Raw genomic sequence first — 25,784 nt, 5'->3', positions numbered from 1 at the left:
AAGGTGCTTTCTTCATGCCTCCTATGACGTCACAAGATCACCTAGTTCCCTTCCGCACCATCCCTACTCCCTGGAACGGCCCTGCAATCTCTGCTCTTCTCTACTCCATTCAACAGGCAGCCCCACGCCCACCATCCACTGGTCCAAGCTGCGCTCGCCGCTGCCCTGGCAGCACCAGCTGGAAGGTGACACACTGATCATCCCTCGGGTAGCCCAGCAGGACTCAGGCCAGTACATCTGCAATGCCACTAGCCCTGCTGGATATACTGAGGCCACCATCGTCCTGCATGTGGAGAGTAAGGCACCCATGCTCTCTCTTTGGTCTACCCTGTCCATACTGTGTGGAGGTCTGAGCCCACCCACCAGGGTATACCCTGGACAGAACCCCGGAAACCCCACCTAGAGGGCCGCATGCACCTCAGGTCCCCAGAGCCTGCCCTAGCCTAAACCCACATCACCTCCTGGGACCTTTGCTTTCCTCGTCCCTAGACCTCAGGGCTCACCCCTCAGTCTCCCTTGTCCTGTGGCAAGTCGCCTGCTCCCCTCCTGACATCTGTTCTTTCCTTGCCCACCCCCCACCTCTGTGTCCCCCTACCCCAGGCCCACCATATGCCACCACAGTCCCTGAGCACGCTTCGGTGCGGGCAGGAGAGACGGTGCAGCTCCAGTGCCTGGCTCATGGGACACCCCCGCTCACCTTCCAGTGGAGCCGTGTGGGTGGCAGCCTCCCGAGGAGGGTGACCGCCAGGAATGAGATGCTGCGCTTTGAGCCCGTGGCCCCCGAGGACACAGGCCGCTACCGCTGCCAGGTCACCAACAGGGTGGGCTCAGCAGAGGCCTTCGCCCAGGTGCTTGTCCAAGGTGAGCAGCCCAGCTCAGGTTGGGCAGAAGGAGGTCAGCCTTCCTCCCAGCCCTTTACTTACCCAACAACTGGCACTTGGGGACCCCCACTTGGGGCACAAAGGCCTCCCTCCATTACCCCACCTGGAATGCCTTTCTTTTTCCCCTGTTCTCCAAGACCTGAAGCAGGCCTGCCTCCTCCAGGAAGACCCCCATCACTGTGTTCTCAGCAGCTCTAGTTCTCGTGGCTGCATCCCTTTCTTGGCGAGGACTTCACGCTGCCAAAGGCTGTTATGTGTACATAAGTACCCCGGCCTTCTTCACTTACTGGACTAAGGACACTCGGGCCAGGGCCCCTTCCCAGTCACTTCAGCAGCCCCAGGCTTGTCCATCACAGGACCCAGAACAGGCTGGGTAAATGCCAGACAGTGAGGACAGTACTTATGTGACGGGCGGCACCGGCACACCCAGCGTTTTGGGGGCGCTCCAAAGAAACCTGCATCTCCACAGTCTCCTCTGTCAATGGCACAAAGCCGAATAAGTGCTGTTGGGCCCCAAATTCTAGAAGCAGAAAAGCATTTGGCCCATTGGTCAAGAGCCTGGTCTACAATGAGCCTGGGTTCAGTGCACAACTCTGCACACAACTTGATAGTTATGTGACAGTGGCCAGGTCAGTTAACCTCAAGCCTCAGCTTCATCATCTGTAAGGTGGAGAGAACATAGGCCGACTTAGCAAGATACACATATGTAAAGCCTGTGGCACACAGTAGGCGCTTATTAAAGGATGATGATGTGCACCTGCACCCATCTTCCCATCAGTCCTCGGCACAAGGATATGCAGGTGCCTTCACCATGACCGTGGGTCCTCTGATGTGAGACAAGAGCCGGATTAGTGTTGTTGTCCCTTCCCGAAGAGTCTGAATCTTTCCAAGACTGACCCCTCCCACTCGTGCCTTGGGCTGCACGCTCTTCCGAAAGACCAGGAGCCCAGCATTCCAAGGCTCATGTATGTGTTGATTGAATAACTGCACAAGTGAACAAATGAGTGAATCTGTCAATGAAAGGTCTTTGACCCTGGCCAGAGAGGCTACTAGGAGAAGACCGTCCCATGAATGTTAGGGTGGGGGCTTCCTGGGTTCTAGGCTGGTGTCAGGGATCACACACTCACACACATCCACAAAGATCCTCATCATGTCCCCGCAGGCTCCTCTGGCCCTCTCCCCGCCACCCCAGCAGGATCCACACCCACTGTTCAGGTCACGCCTCAGCTGGAGACCAAGAGCATTGGAGCCAGCGTGGAGTTCCACTGTGCTGTGCCCAGCGACCAGGGCACGCAGCTCCGTTGGATCAAGGAAGGGGGTCAACTGCCTCCTGGCCACAGCGTGCAGGACGGGGTGCTCCGGTGAGTAGGGATGGGACGGGACTGAACTTGGGTACCCCAGCCCAAGGTGCATAGTGGGGCTCAATATGAAAGAATGTCTTTGGGCATGTCACTTCACCTCGCTGAGCTTCGGTGTTCTCAGCTGTATGATAGGTTATATGAGACTAAAATGAGGTTATCTAAAGCACTTCACACAGTGCCTAGCACGTGGAAGGCCTTCAGTAAACAGTGACCCATATTCGTGTTGTTAGAGGAAAGAGAACAGGCTCTGAGGGCAGATACATACACATGACCTGGATCTCAGCTCTGCTACTTGATGTGTGATCTTGACCTCTAGACCCTAAGGCCTTGGTCTAAAATGGGCATGGTGACACCCACCCTGCCTATCTGCCTACCTACCTCCCATGGTTCCTGGGAGACTGGAAGGTGACACCCTGTGCTGATCTTTGATGGCTTTGAACTCCTGTACAATCACAAAGCAGTCTCATAGACGGTTTGTATTCACTAATGACGTACTGTTTTTCTTTACAGAATCCAGAACTTGGACCAGAGTTGCCAAGGGACATATATTTGCCAGGCCCATGGACCATGGGGACAGGCCCAGACTAGTGCCCAGCTGGTTGTCCAAGGTAAGAGGGTAACTTAAGGACTCTGCTAAGAGCAGGGGGACAGACGAGGGGCACAGGGACCGTGTTCCCCAGGAAGCCCCTTGGCACAATGTATATGAATAAAGAGAATGATTCGATTGTATCTTGCTTGTGTCCAGCATAGAGTAGGGGGTCTTGACAAATATTGTAGGAGAAGGAGGCAGAAGGGATGTGGGTCGAGTGAATAGGCGCTCACACAGGCCAATGAAGAATGACAGTGGATACACAAGTGAGTAAAGGGATAAACGGAAGAGCAGACAAGTGAGTGTGTTAATGAGCGAATGCATGAGAACGCGAACGAAGGAATGAATGGAAGCCTAAGGCCGCAGTGCTCACCTTTTCCTGGGCCCTCGGGCCAGGCCTGCAGCAGGCCAGCCTCATGCCGCCTTCGCCTCCCCCTACCCTCAGCCCTGCCTTCGGTGCTCATCAACATCCGGACCTCCGTGCAGACTGTGGTGGTCGGCCATGCCGTGGAGTTCGAGTGCCTGGCCCTGGGTGACCCCAAGCCTCAGGTGACGTGGAGCAAAGTCGGAGGTCGCCTGCGGCCTGGCATCGTGCAGAGCGGAAGCATCATCAGGATCGCCCACGTGGAGCTGGCCGATGCCGGACAGTACCGCTGCAGTGCCACCAACGCCGCCGGCACCACCCAGTCCCACGTGCTGCTGCTCGTGCAAGGTGAAGGCCGGCAGGGACCTCTGTGGGGGCCGAGGAGCGTGGCAGGGGCTGCTGGTGCTGCGGTCTCCTGCCTCGCCTGTTTTACTCTTCCTTTCCACTTTCTGAGGAATTTTCAATTTTGTGTATTTAAGGGGCAGGTTTCATAACAGTGAGTAATTCCTCTAGGGCGGGCTGAAACCTGCAGGGAAAAATTACACCAAGGGGCATCAAGAGGAAATCGATATGTAGCCCTCACCTACCTATTGGAGCACCTGCTCTGATAAGGGAGACCTACAGCCCATTCTGATGGCAGAGACAACGTAAACACAAAACAGACACAACAGAGAGTAAAACAAGGACAGTGGATGCAGGGCAGGCACAAATCTGCGTTTTCTTCTAAGGCAATTCTTTTTCACATCAAACCCTATGATTTGCTCCCAAACTTCCTGACCCATACTGCCTTAGCTCCCCGTTCTCAGGTCCCCAGAGGGATGCACAATTTTCTGCCTAGTTCCACCCTTGCAACCAGGAGTGAGCAGCCACTTTCCCCTCTAAGCCACAGTCTCCTCGTCTGTGAAATGGGAACACAGTGCCTCCCTTCTAATGTGACGATTAAACACATGAGGGAACAGGCTGGGCTCATCAGGTTCATGGCTTCTGTCTCCTGCTTCCTTCTTAGCCTTGCCCCAGATCTCAACACCCCCAGAAGTTCGAGTGCCCGCTGGTTCTGCCGCCGTCTTCCCCTGCATGGCCTCTGGCTACCCCACTCCTGACATCACCTGGAGCAAGGTAAATGCCAGGCAGGGGACCAGCAGGCATGCCTGAGGGGCAGGGACCAGGTCTTCACCATCTCAGTGCCCCCAGGATCTGGCCCAGCCTTGGCACTGAGTGCTCAGTATTTGAGGGTGGGCCCGAGGCAGAGATGGGAGAAAGGCCCTATGGAGGTATGGGCCAAGGCCAGGGTCCAAAGTGTGGGTGTGTTTGTAGCTGGATGGTAACCTGCCACCTGACAGCCGTCTGGAGAACAACATGCTGCTGCTGCCCTCCGTCCGACCCCAGGATGCAGGCACCTACGTCTGCACTGCCACTAACCGCCAGGGCAAGGTCAAAGCCTTTGCCCATCTGCAGGTGCCAGGTAAGACAACACCCCCCCGGGACTGGCAGTGCCCTGCCCACTGCCTGGTTTGCATTGTCTCTAACTGTGCTCTCTGCTGGCAGAGCGGGTGGTACCCTACTTCACACAGACCCCGCACTCCTTCCTGCCGCTGCCCACCATCAAGGATGCCTACAGGAAGTTTGAGATCAAGATCACCTTCCGGCCTGACTCAGCTGATGGTGAGCAGGAGAGAAGCTGAGTTATGGGGCCTGGGGTGAGGGGATCTCCTAGCGTAATTGCCGTCATGGTATGAGCCCTGGCGACCCTCAGTCCTCCCACTTCCATCAGCCCTCCCTGTCCCGGAGCCCCCAGGCCTGCCAGGCCTTCCCTCTGGGGGCTCTCTCCTGCCTCCTCTCTTTTCCATCCCTCCTCTGTGACACCTCCCATCCGAGCCTGCCTGTGGTCTCTCCTCCGTTGGCGCATTGATACTCAGTCCTCCTGTCCCATCTTCCTATTCCTGTCTCTGCTCCTTTTTCCCTCCTTTTTCTCCCATCTCTCACCTTTCTCTCTCTTTCTCTCATCTGTCTGCTCCCACCTATTGCGGGTCTCTGACTTTCACTGTCCAGGCCTCCTTCTCTACTCGGGTGAGTCTGCCTCCACCACCTCCTCAGGTAGACCCAACAGTGAGCGAAGCAAATGCAGTTTCTCGCTGGGGGTTCTTAGCAAGGCCTTCTAATTAGGGTACCATCCTGAGATAGTGGGTAGGCCTTGCTGTGTGGGGTATGCCAGAGGGGGCACAGGGGTTAGAGAGTGGAGGACTCATAAGCTTGGGTTGTTCATTTCTGGGCTGGGCAGTCAGGGACCCCATAGCTGGCTGGGGCCCCTTACACAGCTGTGCCTGCCCAGGAATGCTGCTGTACAATGGGCAGAAGCGGACCCCAGGCAGCCCCACCAACCTGGCCAACAGGCAGCCCGACTTCATCTCCTTCGGCCTCGTGGGCGGAAGACCCGAGTTCCGGTGAGATGCTTACCCTCCCTATTTACAGGGGAAAGGAGGCTGGGGGCCTAGACTACAGGGCTTTATAGTTAGGCACACACTGCCCCGGACCAAGTTGTACAAAGGAAGTTCTGAAGGGAGGTGGAGATATGGCTATTACCCTTGGTGACCCAGTCTGATGGAGTAGGGACAGTATGCCAGCTAGGTGGGAGAGGAAGCAGCCTCAGACTTGTACATAACTTTCTCAGAAATCCTCAGTGACGCTGAGTATGTCCTCAGGAAGTAGGACTTCCGCAGTCCAGGATTCATCCATCCATTTATTCATTCATTCAACAGTTATTTGCTGAAAACCTGCTATGTGCCAGGCACTGATACAGGGATAAACAAAACAGATTAAGTTCTGGCCCTTGTGGGAATGTATAGTCTAGTCAAGGAAGACAAGCCATAAACAGAGAAAGAACGAAACAGGGTGATCTCAGAGGGAGCAGTGCTTAGAGGAACAGTGAGGCCAGGTGCTAGGCTGCAGAGCCCCGGAACCAGGGGCAGCTGGAACCCCTGGGGGGCTGTCCTGGACCAGTTCCCAGGGAATGGGTGAAGAGAAGCATTGGGGACGGGGCAAGGATAGGGTGAGCTGGGGGTAGGTGATAGAGTGGGAGGACAAGGCAGGGACAGGAGCTAGAGCAGGACTTCAGGAAATGACGACATCACTGTTGCCCCAGCTGGGCCCACTGCCCAGCCTTTCTTACAAACCTCACATTCACTCTCTCCTGCCCTGCCCCTGCCCTGTGGAGCAGATTTGATGCAGGCTCAGGCATGGCCACCATCCGCCACCCTACCCCACTGGCACTGGGCCAGTTCCACACTGTGACCCTGCTGCGCAGCCTCACCCAGGGCTCCCTGATTGTGGGCAGCCTGGCCCCGGTCAACGGGACCTCCCAGGTGAGACCTGACCCATGGCCCTGTTCCCAGCCCTCTCCCCGCTCTGCCCAGCCTGTCTGCCATTCTCAACCTTCCCACTGCCCAGGGCAAGTTCCAGGGCCTGGACCTGAACGAGGAGCTCTACCTGGGCGGCTACCCCGACTATGGCGCCATCCCCAAGGTGGGGCTGAGCAGCGGCTTCGTAGGTGAGCCCCTTCCCAGCCTCACCTGGCTGTTTGGCAGAGCCCATGGGGGGTTGGGGGACCCTGCAGGATGTGGCTGGGGCTGGGCGGGCCTCCCGGCGCCCCACTTTACTCATCGCGGGCTCACCCTTCAGGCTGCGTCCGGGAGCTGCGCATCCAGGGTGAGGAGATTGTGTTCCATGACCTCAACCTCACGGCACACGGCATCTCCCACTGCCCTACTTGTCGGGACCGGCCTTGTCAGGTAACGCCATAGCACATATGCTACCTGGCTGCCCTTGGCCACCGCCACCAGCTGTGGCAGGGCCCTGTGGCGACGCGGGAGGGCCAGAGTGTTCTCGCCTAACTTCTGGGTGCTGCCTTGCAGAACGGGGGCCTGTGCCAGGACTCGGAGAGCAGCAGCTACATGTGCATCTGCCCCGCTGGCTTTACCGGGAGCCGCTGTGAACACTCGCAGGCCCTACACTGCCACCCAGGTGCGTGCCCCGCCTCCTGATCGCTGTCGCCCCTGGGTGCTCGCCTCCGCCCTTTGCTCCCCCTTCCTATTCACCTGCACTCCAGCCGTTCTCTGTACTTACCACACTCTGTCACTCCTACCCAAATACTTACGGCTCCTCCTAGACACTGACTTCCATCACTGCCACCCTAAAATTCACTCTGCCTCCCATCTCTGCTACCCAAGTACTCAGCCCCCTCATTACGGACGCCCAGGGACTCACCTCTCCCATCACTACAGCCCAGGTAACTACCACCTTCCCATCTATTACCAAGGCACTCTCCCTGTTACCTGCCACCCAGGTACTCACCACCCCGCACTGTTGTCCAGGTACCGTCTTTCCAAAACACCATAGACAGAGTCACTCATTCACGCCACCCCCCCCCATGCTGTCCCCCTTCCCAGCATCCTCTGACCCCACATCTGCTCTAATCCATCACTGCTCCTCAGTCTGGCCAAGCCCTAAATAGCTGAGTCTCCTGGGCTATAATAGGTAGGGCTTTGGCATTCAAGACCCCACCCTCTCTTGGGTCACTCAATGTTCTCCTTGTGGCTTATGTGTCCCCCAGAAGCCTGTGGGCCCGACGCCACCTGTGTGAACCGGCCTGATGGCCGAGGCTACACCTGCCGCTGCCACCTGGGCCGCTCAGGGATGAGGTGTGAGGAAGGTGAGGAGCCAGGCCTGAGATCCCCAGGGATCTCAATAGAATGGGGGACTTTGGACAGGGACCTTCTGAGGCCATGATGGGCCCTCACATGACAAAATTATACCAGAGCCAGAGGTCCTCAAAAGCACCTGGCCAAGCTTCTGCCCAGTCTGATCCCTGATATGCGAGCCCCCAGAGGGGATGCCCGTCTTATTGGAGATCCCTCCACCCTGGTCTTCAGTGCCGGGGTCAGGAGGTCCTGTGCTGCTACAGCTGTTGCCCAGCGGGTCCTGAGCCTCTGGGACTAGAGAGTGAGGTGGGCGGGGTTCCGGGGTGAGTGAGTAGTGGGACCCGTCCTGGGACTCTGGTCTCCCCACTGCCCCTGGCTGAGCTGTGGCTGCTGCAGGTGTGACCGTGACCACGCCCTCCATGTCGGGCACTGGCTCCTACCTGGTGCTGCCTGCCCTCACCAACACACACCATGAGCTACGCCTGGACGTCGAGTTCAAGCCAGTGGCACCGGATGGAATCCTGCTGTTCAGCGGGGGGAAGAGCGGGCCTGTGGAGGACTTCGTGTCCCTGGCGATGGTTGGCGGCCACCTGGAGTTCCGCTACGAGTTGGGGTCAGGTGAGCATCGGACCCAAATGTAGATGGGCTCTAAGCGTCAAGCTCCATGTCCCCTTGGCTCTCCGCACTCTGAGGAGGCTCAAAGGAATAAATTCAGAAGTTAAACCAATTAAGTCCCCTGCTCCTTCACGTTTCTTCTCTCCGTGTGTGACTTCAGGCAAGTCCATACATCTCTCTTGAGTTCCTTGTGGAACACCAGGAGGCTGAAGGAAGTTCCCTCCCTGAACTCCTTGTGTGAGGTGGGGCAGGGCAGGCGGCCATTCGCGTGCCAACCCTGCCCGGCGGCCTCCCCAGGACTGGCTGTTCTGCGGAGCCCCGAGCCACTGGCCCTGGGCCGTTGGCACCACGTGTCTGCTGAGCGCCTCAACAAGGACGGCAGCCTGCGGGTGAATGGCGGACGCCCTGTGCTGCGTTCCTCGCCGGGCAAGAGCCAGGGCCTCAACCTGCACACCCTCCTCTACCTTGGCGGCGTGGAGCCCTCCGTGCAGCTGTCCCCGGCCACCAACGTTAGCACCCCCTTCCGCGGCTGTGTGGGTGAGGTAAGGAGCAGCTGCCAGGAAACACACGGGAAGGGGAGAGGTGCAATCCAAGGCCCTTGGGACCAGACACTGCACCTCTGAGCCTCAGTTTCCTTTTCTGTAAAATGGGGATAGTGGCACCTACTTTCAAAGGTCATCCTGAAGATTGGCGGTGCTGAGGGATGTTCCTGGCATGCAGTAGACACTCCTGTTCCCCCCTCCCCCACCCTCGAACCTCATGTTACCGCTTAAGTTCCAGCTCGGGTTCCCAGCTCCCCTCTACTGTATTTTTCTCTCTGCTCGTACACCGACGCCCCTGCTGCCTGTGTCCCCTGAGTCCTTCGGTGTCCCCGTGCCCACAGGTATCAGTGAATGGAAAGCGGCTGGACCTCACCTACAGCTTCCTGGGCAGCCGAGGCATCGGGCAGTGCTACGACAGCTCCCCATGTGAGCGCCAGCCTTGCCAGAATGGCGCCACGTGCTTGCCTGCTGGCGAGTACGAGTTCCAGTGCCTGTGTCGAGATGGCTTCAAAGGTGTGTCAACCTGGCCAGGCCCTGGGAGGGAGGGGTGCTGGGTGGTCATTGGCAACTCTAGCCCATGCCCACTCACCTCCACCATCCACAGGTGACCTCTGTGAGCATGAGGAGAACCCCTGCCAGCTCCGTGAGCCCTGTCTGCATGGGGGCACCTGCCAGGGCACCCGCTGCCTCTGTCCCCCCGGCTTCTCTGGCCCACGCTGCCAACAAGGTAACTGCCCTGGCTTCTCTCTACCTCCCTTTTGAGGACCTGGAACTGGACAGAGTACCCACAGGTGTCCCTGCCCACTGACTGGAGCCTGCCTTTCTCTGCAGGTTCTGGACATGGCACAGCGGAGTCCGACTGGCATCTCGAAGGCAGCGGGGGCAATGGTATGTATTTACTGTGGCCAGCTAGAAATGCCGACTCAAGTCACTGAGCCCCCTCTTCCAGTTACCCCACACCCTCAATTCTGGCCTCTAAGCAGAACAGGTCCATGTGAGAGGCTCACTGGGTACAGACAGACAGAATAAAGAAGAGCATAGCCATACAGAGCTGGGTCCTGCCTAATACTTAATGGCTAGGTGACCTTGGACAGACCCTGTACCACCCTGATTTCCATGTCCTTCTATATTCATGCACTCTATCAACTAACATCTGCTGCGTGTCCATCCTTGTCCTGGGAGCAGTAAATATAAGACGAATGAGGCAGAACCCTCGTTCTCAAGGGTTCCAAAATCCTTTTAAAAGCAATGATGATAATTTTAAGAAAAGAATGTTTATTGACATTTATAGGCACCGTGTAACTGCTTTGTAGATCTTGACCTTATTTATCACTAATGTAATAGGAGAGATAGTGACGTAGTGGGTAAGAGCATGGACTCTGAAGCCGGCCTGCCTGGCTTCAAATCCTAGCCCTGCTAAGGAGCAGTTGTGTGGCTTCGGGTGAATCACTTGATCTCTCTGCACCTCAGTTTTCTCATGTATAAAATGGAGAGAAGTAACATCCTTCCACAAGGTTTTGGATAAAATTTTGTGTAAGAGTAGAATTATTTAATGCATTTAAAATGCTTAGAACAATGTCTGGTCTAGAGTGGGTACAGAATGTTAGCTTTTGTTAAATTAATATTATATGTAAGTCGTGATAAGATTATTCTAAGGATCCGGTTAAATGAAACGATATTTATAGCTGGATGTGAAGCTCCCTGCAGTGACTGACACATAGCAGGTGTTAGAAACACTTGGTGGAGGTGGAAAGGTGTCTCCTCTGACCCCTATAGCTACCAGGCCCCCAGGGGCCAACGCTGAACTGTGTGGCATTGGGGCCACACACAATATGGACATTGGAGCTGCAAAGTCCTGGTCGCCATCATCCAGGCTTCCCTCTTCCTGGGCAAGTCACTCACCCGTCCCTGCCCCGCATTTGGAAGATGGCGGGAACACAGAGATTCTGAACCTTCCAGGTGCCAGGGACCTAGGGAACCAACTGTCCCAGTTTGCTCAGGACTGAGGGGTTTCTCAAGATGTAGGACTTTCAGAGCTACAACCAGGATAAAGACTTGGCAGCTAGGGATGGTTGGTCAACCTGCCTGCACTCTATTGACTACATAAAATAAAATATGTCCGATTTCAAAGGAAACCAATTATACTGAAATAAGATTATCAAAATATTTAAAACCTTCTGATTTGGAATCTACATGCTTCTTTGTGTGTTACATTAAATAACAAGACCTAGTGGTGATTCTAATAGCTAGCACAGTTTCAGTAAGTGTAAATGATGTTTGGAGATATTTGCACCTACTGTGATTTGATAAGGAAATCTTTTATTAGTGACAAAGTCACAGATTCTGCTACTACTCCTTTGGTCTGTTGCCTACATGCATAATTGAAGGAACTGCTAAATTTCAGAAGTGAGTGAACGTAGAACCATAATGTTGTCCCATTCCAGTTCGCAGGCCCCTGAATTCTGTCCGTAGCCCCCGGGGTCTCCAGGGCCTGCAGGCCCAGAGCCCCACAGGCGTGCATGTCAGGGTGGAGGTAGGGGCTGGGAACCGATGCCAGATGGATACTCCAAGTAGGTGAGCAGATGTCTGACCTCCTACTTTCTCCCACAGATGCCCCGGGACAGTATGGAGCCTATTTCTATGATGACGGCTTCCTAGCCCTCCCCAGCCACGTCTTCTCCAGGAGGTGAGATGGGTGTTGGGAGAGCCTACGGGCCTAGGGAGGGGGCAGGTTGCAGAGAGGCAAATGGGAATCTGGGACTTCTGCCCCATCGTCTGCTCCCCCCTCACAGCCTGCCTGAGGTGCCTGAGACCATCGAGTTGGAGGTTCGGACTAGCATAGCCAGTGGCCTCCTGCTCTGGCAGGGCATGGTGAGTGTGGACATCCAGCCTAGGTCTTAGGGTTCCTAGCTCCTGGTGGCCAGGGCAGTGGGAGAGAGGAAGGTGGGGGCCACAGACATCAGGGGCATTCGCTCTCCAGACTGGGGACCCCAGAGGCCCTTTGCTTCCCTGGCAGGAGGTGGGAAAGGCCAGCCAAGGCAAGGACTTCATCGGTCTCGGACTTCAGGACGGGCACCTTGTCTTCAGGTGGGTCCTCTCCCTTCACTGGCCCCCGTACCCCCTCACTGGCTTCCCCTCTGGTCAGCCCATGGCTCCTGCCACAAGAAGCTACAGCTCCCAGTGCCCCAGTGACACACCACTGCCACCCTCCCAAACCCCCTCCTGTCCTGCCCCACCTCATACCTTCCTGGGCCTGTGTGACTGCAGCTACCAGCTGGGCAGCGGGGAGGCCCGCCTTGTCTCTGAGGACCCCATCAATGACGGCGAGTGGCATCGGGTGACGGCGCTGCGGTAAGGGAGCCTTCCCAGACACTAGGGCGAGGGGCCCAGAGTTCCGGAAAGGGATAGGATTCCCCCCAACCCCCCGCACCATACGTGGGAGGCAGGCATTGGGCTCTGGTGAGACAACTTAAGCCAGGGTCAGGGAATGCCTGCCAGGCAAGCACAGGCTTCCAGGGCAGGACACAAGTCCATGAGGTGGGTGGGCGAGCACCCTGCGGTGAGTGCTAGGAAGCTCGAGGGGACAGGGGAGTCAGATCTTCCATCCAACAGGGAAGAGAGGAACTCAGAGAGCAAACACCTCTGTCTGGAGTCTTATGGAAAAGGGAGGGACTATTCTTGGGTCAGGGAGCCTGGGGACCTGGCAGCGAAGGGCCTGACCCAGTTCCACCCACCGCAGAGAGGGCCGGAGAGGCTCCATCCGGGTGGACGGTGAGGAGCTAGTCAGTGGCCAGTCTCCGGGCCCGAACGTGGCAGTCAACACCAAGGGCAATATCTACATCGGTAAGTCCTGGGCTCAGGCCTCAGTGTAGACCTGGGGCCCCCTCCTTGGGACAAGGCGGGAATAGGGCTCCTACAGAGCTACAGCACACCCCTTGCTCTCCTCCTGAGCCCCTGGAGCTGATATCCCTTCTTCTCCCCTCCCCATAGGCGGAGCCCCCAACGTGGCCATGCTGACCGGGGGCAGGTTCTCCTCGGGCATCACGGGCTGTCTCAGGAACCTGGTGCTGCACTCTGCCCGGCCTGGCGCCCCACCCCCACAGCCACTGGACCTGCAGCACAGTGCCCAGGCGGGAGCCAACACGCGCCCCTGCCCCTCGTAGGCAGCTGCCTGCCCCACATGGACTCCTGGGCAGCGCCCCAGCCCCACAAGTCTATTATTATTAATATTATTATTATGAATATTTTGTAAGAAACTGAGGCGATGCCACGCTTTGCTGCTACTGCCCTGGGCTGGACTGGAGGGTGGGCACTCCACCCCCAACACAGACACACCTGGGCAAAGCCACAGACGGGGGCAGGACAGGCTGGATAGGAGCAGGTGTCTCAGAGGGCCACGAGGACTTTGGGGCAGGTGTGGTGACTGAGTGGGCTCAGAAGTGCTCCCACCAGCCGAGACCCGCAAGACAGAGCTGGGCCGCCTGTTTCCGCAGCCCCTGGGCAGCCTTTGTCCCTACGAGAGCCCCGGCTTACAGCCTAGGGCCTTACCAGCCACCGGGAGCAGAGGGCATCACAGTGGCCTTTGCCACCCTCCTCTGCGTGGTGAAAGCTCTTTAGTGCCAACTGTGGAGCAAAAGGCAGCTTCCCCCTGGGCAGGCAGCCCCCGCCCCGCCAGCCCCGCTCCACCTCCACCAGTGCCTGGCCAGCTGGGCCGCCTGCCTCGGGCAGCCTCCCCCTCCCACCAAGCCCTCCTGGTTTGTATCCTCCCACCCAACAATACCCAGCCCAGGGTCCCTGCTCTCGGGGGCTGTGAGGAAAACTCCACCCCAGCTCTTATCAAGATCTGCTACAGGCAGAGCCCAGCACTAAGAAGGTCCCCCCGCCACCCCAACCTGCACCAGGCCACATCCCCCCACTGATCTGGAAGTGAAGGCCCAGGGGAAATGGGGGGAGGAGGGTGTTGGTGGCTGGAGAGAGCTCGTGCCTTGGGTAGGGGAAGCCAGGACTCATGACTGGGAGGGACAGGAAGGGGCCATGACAGCCCTGCCCCATCTGTGGGAACCTAAGGGCCAAACTGGTGGCAAGTGACCTCCCCACCAGCAGTCCCCACGTGTGGGGTCGGGACTCCTGGCCTCTGTGTCCTAGAAGGGACCCTCCTGTGGTCTTTGTCTTGACCTTTCTTAATAAACGGTGCTATCCCCGCCCTGGCAGTCCCCCGTGTCTTCAACGAGGGCCTGACTGGCTGGAACCTGAGTGTGGGTCAGGGTGGGGCAAAGCAGGGCCGGTGAGGTCTGAGGGTGAAGCAAGGGAGCTTCAGGTGAGCGAGGCCCTCGCTCTCTGCCGTGGGCAGGGAGCGCCTGCCCTGCACTGACCCAGCAGAATACCAGCCACCACACGAGCTGCAAGGCCAGGTACCCTCTGTGGCCTTCATCACAACCCTGTGAGGCAGGAATCATCCCGCTTTCCAGAGGAGCAGACTGAATCCCAGAGAGTTAACGTGACCTTTCCGAAGTCAGACAGCCCTCTAGAGGGTGGGGACAGAACTCATGACCCTAGAGGCCACTCTACTTCCTCTGAAGCTGCAGCCCCTTTAGGGATGGCCTCCCTGACCCCGGAAGGCTGGCCCACTCGGCCGCAGTCCCCCAGGGGCCACCTGGCCAGGACATATGTGGCAGATGGTGCAGCTGAGGCAGAGGCCACAGGCACTAGCCCACCGGGCCAGCCGACCGGAGAAGCAGCAGCACCAGAGGAGGCCGGCAGAGGCTAGAAGCAGAGAGGCAGCCAGTGCCACCCTCTGTAGCCAGGGGCGACCTGCAGAAGGAAAGGGAGAGTCCACTCAGGTCTCAGCCTGGGCCCACTGCCCCACGTCCCCATTACCTAAAGAGGGACAGGTATGATCTTGATGGGAGGAGAGCAGGGGGTAACCGAAAGCCATTACCTTCCAGAGCTGCATCCTGTCCTACAGGGCCCCGGCCGGTGGGGAGACTGCTCTCAGCGGCAATCTGCGGAGGGCCTGCCGACTGAAGAGCTGGGGCAACAGTCAGGGGCTTGGAGGTTTCGTCCTCCGTACTCCCCACCTGGCTGGGCGCCGGAGAGGGACCTGCGGTGGAAATAACAGAACCGGCTCTGAGAATCGCCCTTTCTACGGCATGATTATGTCTCATTAATCCTCCCCAAACCTCTTTGAGTTTGTTACTATTAGTATTCTCATTGTATAGATAAAGGAAGTAAGGTACAGGGAGCTTAAGTTCCTTGCCCGGGTCGCACACCTGGAAGCGATAGGGGAGGACTTGAACTCATGAAGTCCAGCTCCAGGGCCTGGGATTTATGATGTAAGGGTGCTGAGAGTTTTCTCTGCACCGAACACCGTACTCCGTGCTGGGCCCTTTACCTACAGTATTTCTCGTAAAGTTTACAACAACTCTAAAAGGTTAGGTTTATCACCCACATTTTATAGATCAGGAAGTTGAGTCATAGCGAGGTTCATTCTTCTACTCATTTGACTCAAATTTCTTAAGAATCTACTACACCCCAGGCATTGCTCCAGGGACTGGGGTATATGACAAGCAAAACAGACAGAAACGTCTTCATGGAACTGGCATTTTAGTGTGAGGAGACAAAACAAATGATAATGTCAGATGGAAATCTGTGCCGTAGAGAAAGATTAAGCAGGGAAAGGGGACGGGGCACGTTGGCTGGGGGCAGGGTTGCTAATTTTTTTACTGTGGTGAAATACACCGCAATAAACCATTAACCATTTTTAAGTGTACAATTCGGTGGCATGTTTTAAGCACAGTCACACAGTTGTGCAAGCATCACCACCATCCATCTCTAGAACTGTTTTCATCTTGTAAAACCGAAACTCTGTACCCATTAAACACACTCCCCACCCTGGTCCCCGGCAACCACCGTTCTACTTTGTGTCCCTGTGATTTTGGCTACTCTAGGTGTCTCGTGTAAGTGGAATCATACAGTATTTATCCTTTTCTGTCCAGCTCATTTCGCTTAGAAAATGTCTTCAAGGTTTCATCTACATTGTAGCATGTGTCCGAATTTCCTTTCTAGGGCTGAATAATATTCCACTTTATGGACATATCGCATTTTGTTTATCTCTCACTTGTCCATTGACGCAGGGTTGCTATTTTTAAATAAAGGGGTCAGGAGAGAACTTACTGAGAGTGTTAAGCAGAGACCCACAAGAGATAAGGGAATGAGCATGAAGATCTCTAGGGAAACGCCTTCCAGTAAAGAGCTGGTCTTGAGACCAGAGGCAGGACAAGGCAGGAGCAGGAAAGAGGCTGCCGGGGAGCAGTGTGGAGGACTTGAAGGGGAGAGAGGGCAGGTAGGAGAGATGGCAGATCATGAGGGTTTGTAGGCCCTTGGGAGGCTTTGCTGTGGCTGAGTGAGGAGCACGGAGGGTCATGAGCACAGGAGTGACATGATCTGACTTAGTGTTTTGGCCTTGGAGCTTAATTCCCTACTCCTTAAATGTGGGCTGCGTATAGTGACTCTCTTCCAACGAGGACCCTACAGAAAGAGGAGGCGAAAGAGTAACGGAGAAACCCGACAAACACCACCTCAGCCAGGTGACCGAGGCCAGCATCAGAAGTCATGAATCAGGCTGGTGGTATGTACCTTTGATATGATGTGATGAAAATGACACTTGACCTCTCTAGTCTTTCTAATCACCCAGAACTCCAGTCTTATCACGAGAAAAACATCAGCTGAATTAATGTCAATGGCTTGGTTATGGGCTGATGATAAAAGGAGGAAAGAGTAACTCAACAGTTTGGGTGAGAAGGAGCAACAGGGGAGGAGCAGGACATGGGGAAGGGTGTGGATCAGGAGTTCAGTTGGGGGCCAAGTTAAATTTGGGGTGCCATCTGCACATTCATGTGGAGATGAGTAGGGAAGTGGTTATGTGACTAGAGTTCAAAGACAAGTCCAGCTAGTGATATGTTATTATAAAAGAGACCACCAAGGAAATGGGTATGAAGGATGGTGGAGAAGCAGATACAGGAACTGTGCCTCATGGCACAAAGCAGAGTGTCAGGGACCTGCAAAGGAGACCAAGGAATGGCTTGGGAAGTGGACTGCACCTCTCAGCCAGCTGGATTTTTGCAGTAAACAACCTTTTCAACAGTACATGCCAGCCCTGTTTGGGGGATGAAGCATCTCCAGATTCCCGAGAGGAATATTCCTGGGTGACTTATTCTGGTCTTCCTGCCCACAGGTCATTCCTGGTTATATCACTCGCTGACTCTCTGACCTTAGGCCTTAGAGTCATTTCTCCTCCCTAGGCCTCGGTTTCCCCATCTGTAAAATGTAGGAGTCAGACCAGATCAATGGTTTTCAAAGTAAGTCTTGAGAGCCAAAGTCAGGTCCCTCAGTGGGACATCCATTGGCCAGATCCCAGGCTCACCCCATGTCCATTTAAATGGAGCATCTCCTTTTGATGTTTTGGGCCTCTGTGCAAGGTTCCATTTAGGAAAAGCTTCCACCACTAATATATCATTCGGAAGCAGCTGGATTAGATCATCTCTAGTGTCATTCTGCCTCTAACCTGCTCTGATCCTCAGGTAGTCTGGGCTAAACCCATTCCCCACTACTGTGCTTCATCTTATTCTCTCCTGCCATGCCCCTGCCTCAGGCCTTCCACCGAGGCCCTGCCCTGGGGAAGGAGAACTAAACCTAGCTTTCCTCCCAGCCCTCAGCAGGGTCCAGGCCACACCCATCACTGACCTCTGCAGTTGGCTGGTGGCCAGGAAGCCTGGTCACTGCCGTCACCACAGTTGTCCATGCCCCAGAGATCACATACCAGGCTCGGGGGAATGCACCTGCCGTTCCGACAGCGGAAATAGGCATCACAGGATCCTGGGGCCAAAAGGAAAGGCATGTTATGAGGACGTAAGGCCGGCCCACGACACAATGGGATGTGTAATCTTACAGTGAAGGAATGTGGGAGGTGTGGTCAGGAGAGGGCTGTTTCCATGTGTATGCAGATGAGGGTATGAATGAGAGTTTCATGGGAGACAGGTGTATAATCATGACGATGACGGCTAACATTTATTGAGTTCCTATTCTGTGCCAGGCATGGTTCTAAACAGTTCATTCCCATCTCACCTCATTAAGTCTTCACAATAACCTGAGAGCAGCACACCCCCTCTCCCCCAGTACTCCCACCCTCATTATCCTGATCTGGGTTCCTCTGCGGCACATCCTGCCTAGGCAGAATAAGGATTTACTCAGTTATTTGTTTTTAGTCCGTCTCTCCCACCAACATGTCAGCTCAGAGAGGGCAGGGACTTCTCTTTTCTTCATTGCTGTATCCCGAGAGCCTAGAACAGCACCTCGCACATTGCAGGTGCTCAATTAATATTTGTTAAATGAATGAATATGCACGCAGGTGAAAGGATTGTATGACTCACTGCAATGATGTGGCAGATAGGTTGGTTCACCCAGCATCCCATTCTGTGGAGAAAAGATGGTCCAAGTGGGACTGCCTAACATCATGCTCAGGGGTGGACATGGGTATCAGAGCATTCCATTTCCTGGCATGACTAATCTGATTTGACCCAGGGCTTTTGCTAGAATCATAAGGAAAGATGTGTGCTCTCTATTTCATTCAGATCAGAGTCGTAAGGGTGGTTGTGGTCTTGGAGCTGCAGGACCGCCTTGCTGCCAAGTAGAAAGAAGACCTGCCTGAGATGGAAGCCAGACAGACCCACACAATGCAAAGAGAGAGGATGAGAACAAAGAGACAGCCCAGGTGACATTACCTGAAGTCCAGAATCCAGCTATACCGGAGCCAACACTTTACTATCCGGGTTACAGGAGCCCCTCCCAAATTCTCCTTTGGCTTAAGCCAACTTGAGCTGGGCTTCTTTCATTTGCAAATGAAAGTAAGTAATACAGAAAGTGTGTGGGTGTAAGAATGAATGTCTGTGAGAGAGAAAACAAATAGTAGCGTGGTAATGTATGGAGAATCACACATGACTGTCGACTGTCAATGTTAGAGTGTGTGCAGGAGCCAGGCAGGGTCTGCTTGCACGTGTGCGCCACTGAGACTGTGTGTGTGGCTCACAGATGTGAAATAAACCTTCCTCAATCAGGTAATAGAACTGATCCAAGGAAGCCGGACTTGTAATAGGGTTTTACCACTGACACCTTCTGGTTGGAGCCCAATCCTACTAAACACAGAGCGGGGGCAACATTCTTGGCCTCCCTGGCTGACAGTTGCACCTGAAAAGAGGGCAAGGTCATGGGGAGAGGCGGGGAGGAGTTGATTTTCAATCGGCCAGTGAGAGCCGTTTCAAAACAACATAATGGGAACCTACAGGAGCCAGAAAGGGATGCTTAGCACTATCGGTCATAGCCCCAAGGATTTACAGTACAAATTTCATATAGTTCCTCCCAGAGACTCTAATAGGGAAGAGAGAATCTAAAATCCAAAATTCAAGCCTATGGCCATGCTACCCTGAACAAGCCTGATCCTGTCTGATCTTGAAAGCTAGGCAGGATCAGGCCTGGTTAGTACTTGGATGGGAGACCACCTAGGAAGACCAGGTGCTGTAGGTGTGAAAAGAAATTTAAAAATAAGGGACTATAAGCTGACAAGGTCCTTGCTATCTGTGAGGTCAACCAAGGGCTGCCTTGCTTAAATAAAAAAAAATTTCGGACCATGCACAATTCCAGGAAAAAGAACATTGGGTCTTGACTAAAGAGACCATGAGACAGCACAGGGCGGCCTCCAACCAGCTCAGTATTAAAGGACTGTCCAGGGCCTGGCATGCCACGGTCTAGTTCATGGTGAACGCTTATTGGCTCTGAGACCTCCTGTTCTTGTCTCGAAGTGCTCACAATCCCATGTTTAATTCTCCAGTCTGGATATTTAGCCAGAGATGGAGATAAACTCCTCTGCAGTTTTGGAATTTTCTAGACTGTAACAGCTCATCTACTCACCATCACTAGACACAGTCTCTGCTGTGACACTGGCTGTGACATTGGTGAGTTCTGTCTCCGGTCCTGGGGTAACCTGCTGGGGCTAAAGCCTTGAACTCAATTTGAGCCAGAAGACATAACTCCAGCAGTGAAAGTCCACACTGCTTCTCTTGTGAGCAGAGAGTCCTGGGAACACTTAACCTTCCCAATTGTCCTAACTTGGCCCCTCTGCAATCATCTGAAGGGCTGGCCCAGGACAGAGGAGCCAGTGTGTGAACATGAGAGCGTGAAGAAGTGTGCAAGGTGGTACTGTGGGTGTACAAGGTATGTGTTGTGATTTGTATGTGTGTGAGCAGATGTTAGAGTGTGAGGTTTTAAGTGTGTGGGAGTTGTGTGGGAATGGGAGATGTGTGTGAATGTGACTGAGAGTGTGAGTGTGTGTGTGTGTGTGTGTGTGTGTGTGTGTGTGTGTCAGGGACTGGTAGGGTATGCTCATCCATGGAAACCAGATTTATGGGGTTGACTCACTGGGTCTGGAATGTCCCTCAGTGTGACCCTGCCAATCCTGACATCAGTCATCACTTCCTCTCTCTGAGGTCCCAGCCCCCCGCCCCCCATCTTCTTGTGCTCCCAGTGTCTTATTGGTGGCCCCTAGTTGGAGGCTCTGGTCCTGGCCAACAGCCCCAACCCACCCAACCGGAAAGAGGTGACTTCGCCCACGAAGTCCACGCGAGGCTGGCGACCTCCGGTGACCAGGCGCAGACCCAGGAATTCCCCGGAGGATGTTATCAGGGCAGGGATGGTCAGGCCGCAGAGTGGGGCCCCCAGGGGCCGGGGCGCCCCCGGCGGGCCCTCGTAGAACTGCAGGTAGGAGCCGGGGGCGCACGCATCCGCGGACGCCGGGGAGGAGGCGTTGGGCGGTGGAGACGCTGGAGACGCCGAGGTCAGGGTGTAGACCAGGAAGAAGCGGAACTGGAAGCGGATCCTGTCGATGGGGGCTGCCGCGCGCAACCAGAGCCCGCAGTCGGTGTCCGGGACCACGAAGTAGAACCGGCGCGACGCGGAGTGCGAGCGCAGCAGCAGCCCGTCCCTCTGCCACGTCTGCCCGCAGAGGTCCACCAGGTCGGCTGCAGCGAAAAGCACAGACCCTGAACCTCGCGGCCTGCTTCCAGGCCTGGCTCTGCCTCCTCGCTGTGTGACCCCAAGTAAGTCACACACCCTCTCTGAGCCTGTTTCCTCATGGGTAAAATGGGGCTAATTAAGCAATCAGAATTTTTGTGACGATTAAATAATTTAAGTCAAATCCTCAATCTCTTATTTAAAAATCCTAGGATGTGTTTCAGAATGTTCCAGATTTTAGAAAGATCATATGATGTATATACAGCATATTATGTTGCAGCCCTGCATGATTACATTTTCCAGAACGACTGTAGGAACATTTACCCTAAGCAGGACAAATAAAGATAATAAACAGCCTCCTGTCAGTTCAGGTCAGGTGTTGCCAGTAAATTAGTTAAAAATAAATTTCGGTTTTCACAGCTTTTTGTATTTTGGAGTTGAAACTAAAGGATTGTGGCTATATGGGGGTTCCGTGCTTAGGACAGTGCCTGACATTTAATGAGTGTTACGGAAGTGTTAGCTATTATTATTGCCTTACTTAAGGATGACGTAGACACAACCTGGCACCGGCTCGCCCAACAGCCTTTCCCTGTTCCTTTTTGCTAAAAGGGCCCTGATTTCGCTCAGCCATCATGGAGCAACATGCCAGCGGGGTGGAGTGCGGTGTACGTAGGCAGTGAATGCATTGAGCACCTTCTGTGTGCCAGGCTGTCAAGTGTCTCGCATGGTTTACCTCGTCTCATATGAACGATAATACATTCTCTTAGGGGTAAGAGCTTATTATTATTCCCATTTTACTACTGAAGAAACTGACTTAGAGAGTTGAAACAATGATCCCAACGGTAGAAATGCAGGAAGAGGCAACGGGCGTGTGTGAACACAGGGTGATCTGACTCCAAAGCCCACGGTGTTTCCCCTGCCAGGTCTGAGGGCTGTCCCACCCAGGCCCAGACCCATGCTTTTGGGTGACTTGGAGCTCCAGCCTTCCAGAGGGGTTTGGGGTAGATTTGGCGGTGCCAGGCACCTGGTTTCCCAGCCTCCCCCAACTCAAGGGGTCCCAGCCCATCAGGGTGAGTGCTAATTGGGAAACACAGTTGCTAAGGGTGGTGGGGCCCGAATCTCCTGCTTACCCTAGCTAAGTCCCTTCATACTCACCTGTCTCCAGAGCAGACACAGTCAGGGCAGCTGCCCCTAGCAGGAGCAGCCTCTGGGGCAGCTGCAGAAGACAGGCCTCCATCCAGGCCCTGCTGTGCCCAACAACAGGGCAGATCTGCAGAATCTTGTTTGGGGTCCTTTGGAAGACCGGGGTGTAGGGCCAAGCTAGCTGGGGAGCCGGCAAGATCCAAGGATCAAGGGGAAGCAAGTCAGTAAGCTCCTCTGGTCTCTTCACAGTGATCTTTCTGCTCCCAGTTCCAGATCCTCCTTCAGATCAGGATTGTGTCTAGGGTTGTCATGGAGATTTGGGGCTGGGACTGAAGCCTGGGGAGAGAAAGCAGGGAGGATGTCTGCTCACCCCCTGCCAGACAGGAACCAGGAAACTCAGATCCGGTTCAGCCATGGGGCTTCTGGGAGAGGGACCAACAGTCCCGAAATGCTATTGCCTTCTTAGATAAGTCAGTACCTTAGGAACTGAGCTTAAGGGAGGCCCAGGACACCAAAGGGACCTCTTTAAGTGCCTAGAGAGGCACCAAGTGGTGAAGGAGCATCAGACACGCAGTCAGCTCTGTTACAAACCAAGTATTCCTGCCTCAGGGCCTTTGCACTCACAGTTGCCTCCATCTGGAGTGCTCTTTTCTCAGAGTGTTCTATAGCTGGCTCCTCCAGGTCATTCAGGTCTTAGCTCAAATGTCACCTCCTCAGACACACTTCCCTGAGCCCCTCTCGATCTGAATTATCACTCTTCTTCCTTGTCACTCAATCACGTCTCCCCAAATTTATTATATCGGCAATCACTGGAATTATTTTGCTTACTTATATCTTGTTATATGTATTGTTTATTGACCCCCACTGAAATTGGGTTCTATGAATGCTTTGTTGGTCTCAGAACCTCGAAGTCATAGCACAGTGCCTAGCACAGAACTGACAACCAAGAAATAAGAATAAATGTGTGGCATTCAGGAAAACCCTTTTTCTAGGTTTTACTCCCCTGTGTGTAAAAGAAAGGGCTTGAACCATTTTAGGCTTTTAAAAAACTTATTAATAGGACAATTTTTTCAAAAAGTATCTTACATTAACCTTAATATATAAAACTGAAACTTTCAAGTCTCAGTTTCCTCATCTGAAAAATAGGATAATGATAATTCCAACTTTGTAGGTATGTTGTCAGGGTTAAATAACTCGATACAAGACAGATAGTTAGAACAGTATCTGTCACATAACAAAGTATCCAGTGTATGTTGGGCTGGATAATGGCTCTTAATGTCATCACTATTATTTAGAGTTTTAAAAGTCCCCGGTAGTAGCTTTTGAGACACCTTAGAGTCCCAGTGCTCTCTAATGGCTCTCCCTTCTAAACTGTCATTCTATGCAACCTTGGTATCCTATTGTGTATGATGTCCAAGGCTAGGCCTTGGGGGACTTAGAGAAGACTCAAGTCTGCCTTAGGCATGGATGTACCATGAAGCTTGGAATGCTTAAGCTCTAGGATACATTGTTTGCATGGGATTATATATTTTCATAAAATTTGCAAAAGTGAGATATTTTAATCAGTCACTTCACCCTATCTCCTCCATCACACCTCTCTTCATGTCAGATGGCCACAGGCATTGATGGAATTTGAATAAGAGAATGTTGGTTTGGGTTTGGGGGGTATATACTTATGACGTCCCAGCTCCTTCTGGGTATAGTTTTATTATTTCTAGATGCCCCAGAATGGCTTCCTAATGCCCACTGTACTGTCTTCCCTAGTTGTGATATGAATCATCATTATGCCTGGCCCTGGTGGTATGCAGGTATTGGGGGAGAAATAGGTTTGAAATGTATGAAGCCAGAAGCTAGTCTGTGGAAAACCTTTCCAGATCTTACCGCTCACATACGTAAGAGGTGAGATAGAGGTTATCCCAAGTTTGACAACAAATCCTTAAGAGTATATATAACCTTACCAATAATGAATTGCAAAGGCAAAGGGAAAAAATCTAAATGATTACTAATTTAAAAAAACGAATTTTGATCAATGATGCTAGAGGAAAGACTGACTAATTTTCCTAGTTCTGTTGTGGAAAATATCATCCAGTGTTGTCACATAAGTGATAAAAGAGTGTGCAGCCAGAAATGTAAGAAAAAAGTATTACAGAAAAGAACTAAGTAGTTGATTAATAATGATTTGTTATTATTTTTTATTTCTATTTTTTTGTGGTACTTTTCAGTTTTTTTAACTTTAAAAGTTGAGATTTTTTCTTTCTCATTCTAAATAAATATTCACTCTCAAGCCTGCTTTGGTCCTAATTTCATATTTTTAAAATCGTCTATACTTCAGGTCCCACAACACCTGGCCCTAGGAGAGCTCACAGCCTAGTAGGGGCTTCAGATTAAACAAATATATCAACAAAAAGATAATCATTAAATAAATAGTTGTTTTAAGTATAACAGGAACAGGGGGTGCCTGGGGCAGTCAGGAAAGTCTTTCCCGAGGAGGGCATTTCTGAGTTGGGCCCTGAAGGATACATAGGAATTTCCATAGAGAAAATGTACTAAATGCATCCCAAGCAGAGTACCTAGTACATGACCCAGTCACAGCCTGGACTCATTCTGGGTACCGGCTGGTGTGGCTAAAACATGCTACACGGAAAAGCAGAGGAGAATGATAGCCATGTTAACAATAATAGTATCTTCCCAGGCCCTTGACTGGGCTCTGTGCCTGAAATGGCCCTACCTTTCATGAACCAAGAACAAACCCCTTGTAGACCCTATCATATTTCTAACCCCTTGTAGACCCTATCATATTTCTAACGACCACTTCTTAAGTGTTTGCAATATTCCAGGCACTGGGTTTCAGCTTGTCACATGCTTTGTAACACCTAATCATCACAGTGACCCTACAAAGAGGACACTCTTATGAGCCTCATTTAAATCAAGAGAAACCCGAGCACAAATAATGATAATAAATAAGGTTAGTAAGGTAAGGGGTGGGGTAGAGAATACCCCAGGTCCCATTTCCTAGCGGTGTGACCCATGGGCAAGTGACTTCTTTGCCTTGGTTTTCTCATCTATAAAATGGGGACAATACTGAAGTATCTTATTGGGTTATTGGGAAGATTAAATTAAAAGTAGGATGTAAATTTTTAAAATATCACTAACCTCTGTTTTTGGTATTGGAGATACTTCAGAGAGCAAAATAAACAAAAGCTCTACCCATGTGGAACTTACATTCCAGTGGAGGATAAATGAGTCAAATGTATGGTGTATTGAATAGTGATAAATATTAAGAAGAAAAAGATGAAGCAAGGCTGGGAGATGTGAAATGGCGGAGAGATGCTGAAATTTTGACAGGACAGACTGAAAAGGCCTCAGGAAGATGGGTCTTTTGAATAATTATCTGAGAGAAGTGAAGGAGCCAGCCATGCGATTATTTAAAGGAAGAACGTGCTAGGCAGAGAGAAGAGCAAGAGCAAAGGCCCTGCAGCAGGAGAGTGCCTGGCACAAGCAGCACCAGTGTGGAGTGAATGCAGCAACGGAGGGT

At 53.1% G+C, this 25,784-nt stretch overlaps 2 protein-coding genes and 1 pseudogene across 9 annotated transcripts in view; 2 read left to right on the top strand and 1 right to left on the bottom strand.

The window, feature by feature from the left end:
* The window catches only part of HSPG2 (heparan sulfate proteoglycan 2), a 97,055-nt gene extending 82,806 nt beyond the window's left edge, over positions 1-14,249 (top strand). For all 8 annotated transcript variants that reach the window (XM_036229812.1, XM_036229809.1, XM_036229803.1 and 5 more), the window contains 25 exons: positions 117-296; positions 601-861; positions 2,044-2,242; positions 2,753-2,850; positions 3,277-3,543; positions 4,202-4,311; positions 4,510-4,657; positions 4,741-4,857; positions 5,525-5,636; positions 6,410-6,554; positions 6,640-6,739; positions 6,871-6,980; positions 7,104-7,212; positions 7,802-7,900; positions 8,286-8,507; positions 8,802-9,046; positions 9,388-9,559; positions 9,651-9,773; positions 9,878-9,934; positions 11,657-11,732; positions 11,839-11,917; positions 12,063-12,133; positions 12,314-12,397; positions 12,786-12,889; positions 13,037-14,249. In XM_036229812.1, coding sequence (XP_036085705.1) covers positions 117-296; positions 601-861; positions 2,044-2,242; positions 2,753-2,850; positions 3,277-3,543; positions 4,202-4,311; positions 4,510-4,657; positions 4,741-4,857; positions 5,525-5,636; positions 6,410-6,554; positions 6,640-6,739; positions 6,871-6,980; positions 7,104-7,212; positions 7,802-7,900; positions 8,286-8,507; positions 8,802-9,046; positions 9,388-9,559; positions 9,651-9,773; positions 9,878-9,934; positions 11,657-11,732; positions 11,839-11,917; positions 12,063-12,133; positions 12,314-12,397; positions 12,786-12,889; positions 13,037-13,209 — 3,461 coding nt within the window. In that variant the 3' untranslated portion in view covers positions 13,210-14,249. The remainder of the gene's footprint in view (positions 1-116; positions 297-600; positions 862-2,043; positions 2,243-2,752; positions 2,851-3,276; positions 3,544-4,201; positions 4,312-4,509; positions 4,658-4,740; positions 4,858-5,524; positions 5,637-6,409; positions 6,555-6,639; positions 6,740-6,870; positions 6,981-7,103; positions 7,213-7,801; positions 7,901-8,285; positions 8,508-8,801; positions 9,047-9,387; positions 9,560-9,650; positions 9,774-9,877; positions 9,935-11,656; positions 11,733-11,838; positions 11,918-12,062; positions 12,134-12,313; positions 12,398-12,785; positions 12,890-13,036) is intronic.
* A 387-nt stretch (positions 14,250-14,636) lies between these two features.
* Positions 14,637-22,538, bottom strand: LDLRAD2 (low density lipoprotein receptor class A domain containing 2). Its single transcript, XM_036228678.1, has 5 exons — positions 22,262-22,538; positions 20,680-21,114; positions 17,789-17,920; positions 14,985-15,146; positions 14,637-14,857 (listed from the first exon to the last, which is right to left on the bottom strand). The coding sequence occupies exons 1-5, from the start codon at positions 22,341-22,343 to the stop codon at positions 14,637-14,639; spliced, it is 1,032 nt and encodes a 343-aa protein (XP_036084571.1). The 5' UTR covers positions 22,344-22,538.
* On the top strand, positions 19,506-19,624 carry LOC118604983 (annotated as a pseudogene).
* Positions 22,539-25,784: the final 3,246 nt, after the last annotated feature.

The sequence above is a fragment of the Rousettus aegyptiacus genome, unplaced genomic scaffold (assembly GCF_014176215.1).
Source record: "Rousettus aegyptiacus isolate mRouAeg1 unplaced genomic scaffold, mRouAeg1.p scaffold_m13_p_1, whole genome shotgun sequence".
In the NCBI taxonomy this organism is placed as follows: domain Eukaryota; kingdom Metazoa; phylum Chordata; class Mammalia; order Chiroptera; family Pteropodidae; genus Rousettus; species Rousettus aegyptiacus.
This window is presented reverse-complemented; position numbering and strand designations above follow the sequence as displayed.

Excerpts from the sequence above, each read along its gene's own strand:
- LDLRAD2 (XM_036228678.1), bottom strand. The coding sequence starts at position 22,343 with ATGGAGGCCTGTCTTCTGCAGCTGCCCCAGAGGCTGCTCCTGCTAGGG. Across the intron at positions 21,115-22,261 it reads TGTGTCTGCTCTGGAGACAG|CCGACCTGGTGGACCTCTGC; the intron begins GTGAGTATGAAG and ends TTTTCGCTGCAG. Across the intron at positions 14,858-14,984 it reads ACAGGATGCAGCTCTGGAAG|GTCGCCCCTGGCTACAGAGG; the intron begins GTAATGGCTTTC and ends TTCCTTCTGCAG.